Below are 1,105 nucleotides of genomic sequence, written 5' to 3'. Positions count from 1 at the left end.
GTGGGGGGGGGGGGGGGGATTCACTTACCGAAGGGCAGGACGAAAAAGAAAGGGAACCAGCAGAGGATGAAAACTCCCACCACAATAGCCAGGGTCTTGGCCGCCTTCTTCTCGCGGGAGAACTTGAGCAGACGCACCGAGAGCGAGCTCCTGAGGTTGTGCCCCTTGTTCCTGGCGCTGGAGAGGGAATCCTCCAGCACGCTCCGGCAATGGATCCTCAGCACCACCTCCATGGACTTGCTCCGCTCCTTCTTGACCCCCGCCTCCAGGCTCTTGGTGGTCCGCCGGGCCACCACATAGATCCTGAAGTACATCACCAGGATGACGGCCAGGGGCAGGTAGAAGGAGAAGAGGGAGGAGAAGAGGGCATACCCCGGCTCCTCTGTGATGCTACAGATGCTCTCGTCGGGCGGTGGGGGCTCCTTCCAGCCCAGCAGCGGCCCGATGGAGATGACCATGGAGGAGAGCCACACCACCACCAGGATGACCACCGCTTTCCTCTCGGTCATGATGGCCGGGTACTTGAGTGAGTACTTGACGCCGATATAGCGGTCCACCGAGATGATGCAGAGGCTCATGATGGAGGCCGAGCAGCACAGCACGTCCACCGCTGCCCAGATGTTGCAGAAGATGCGACCAAAGACCCAGAAGCCCAGCACCTCCAGGGTGGCCGAGAAGGGCAACACTGTGGTGCTGAGCAGCAGGTCGGCGATGGCCAAGTTGACTATGAAATAGTTGGTCACCGTCTGCAGGTGCCGGTTGCAAGCCACCGACAGGATGACCAGGATGTTGCCCACGATGGCCGAGAGGATGAAGAGCGCCAGGAAGACCCCCAGCCCCACCGCCGGCAGGTCCAGCCCCGGGCTCAGCGACGTGCCATTGCCATCCGCGGCACCCTCGTCCCCCGGCGCCCAGCTGCGGTTGCCCGGGCTGGGTGCCGTCTGGTTGCCCTCGGGCGCGCTGGCATTAAGCGGGGCGGGGAAAGTCATCGTGGCCGGCACCGGACTCCATGGAGGGCAGTGCCCGGCATCCTCCCCCCGGCTGCCCGCTGCCTGCAGCCCCCCACCCCCCGCATGGGGGGCCCCGCCCGGCTCCCCCGCCCCCC

General features: G+C 65.1%; 1 protein-coding gene across 1 annotated transcript in view; it reads right to left on the bottom strand.

Annotated features, from left to right (window-relative positions):
• The window catches only part of ADRA1D (adrenoceptor alpha 1D), a 69,408-nt gene extending 68,419 nt beyond the window's left edge, over positions 1-989 (bottom strand). The window contains exon 1 of the mRNA XM_025216038.1: positions 29-989. Coding sequence (XP_025071823.1) covers positions 29-989 — 961 coding nt within the window. The remainder of the gene's footprint in view (positions 1-28) is intronic.
• Positions 990-1,105: the final 116 nt, after the last annotated feature.

This window comes from Alligator sinensis, unplaced genomic scaffold (genome assembly GCF_000455745.1).
Source record: "Alligator sinensis unplaced genomic scaffold, ASM45574v1 scaffold23_2, whole genome shotgun sequence".
Classification (NCBI taxonomy): Eukaryota; Metazoa; Chordata; order Crocodylia; family Alligatoridae; genus Alligator; species Alligator sinensis.
This window is presented reverse-complemented; position numbering and strand designations above follow the sequence as displayed.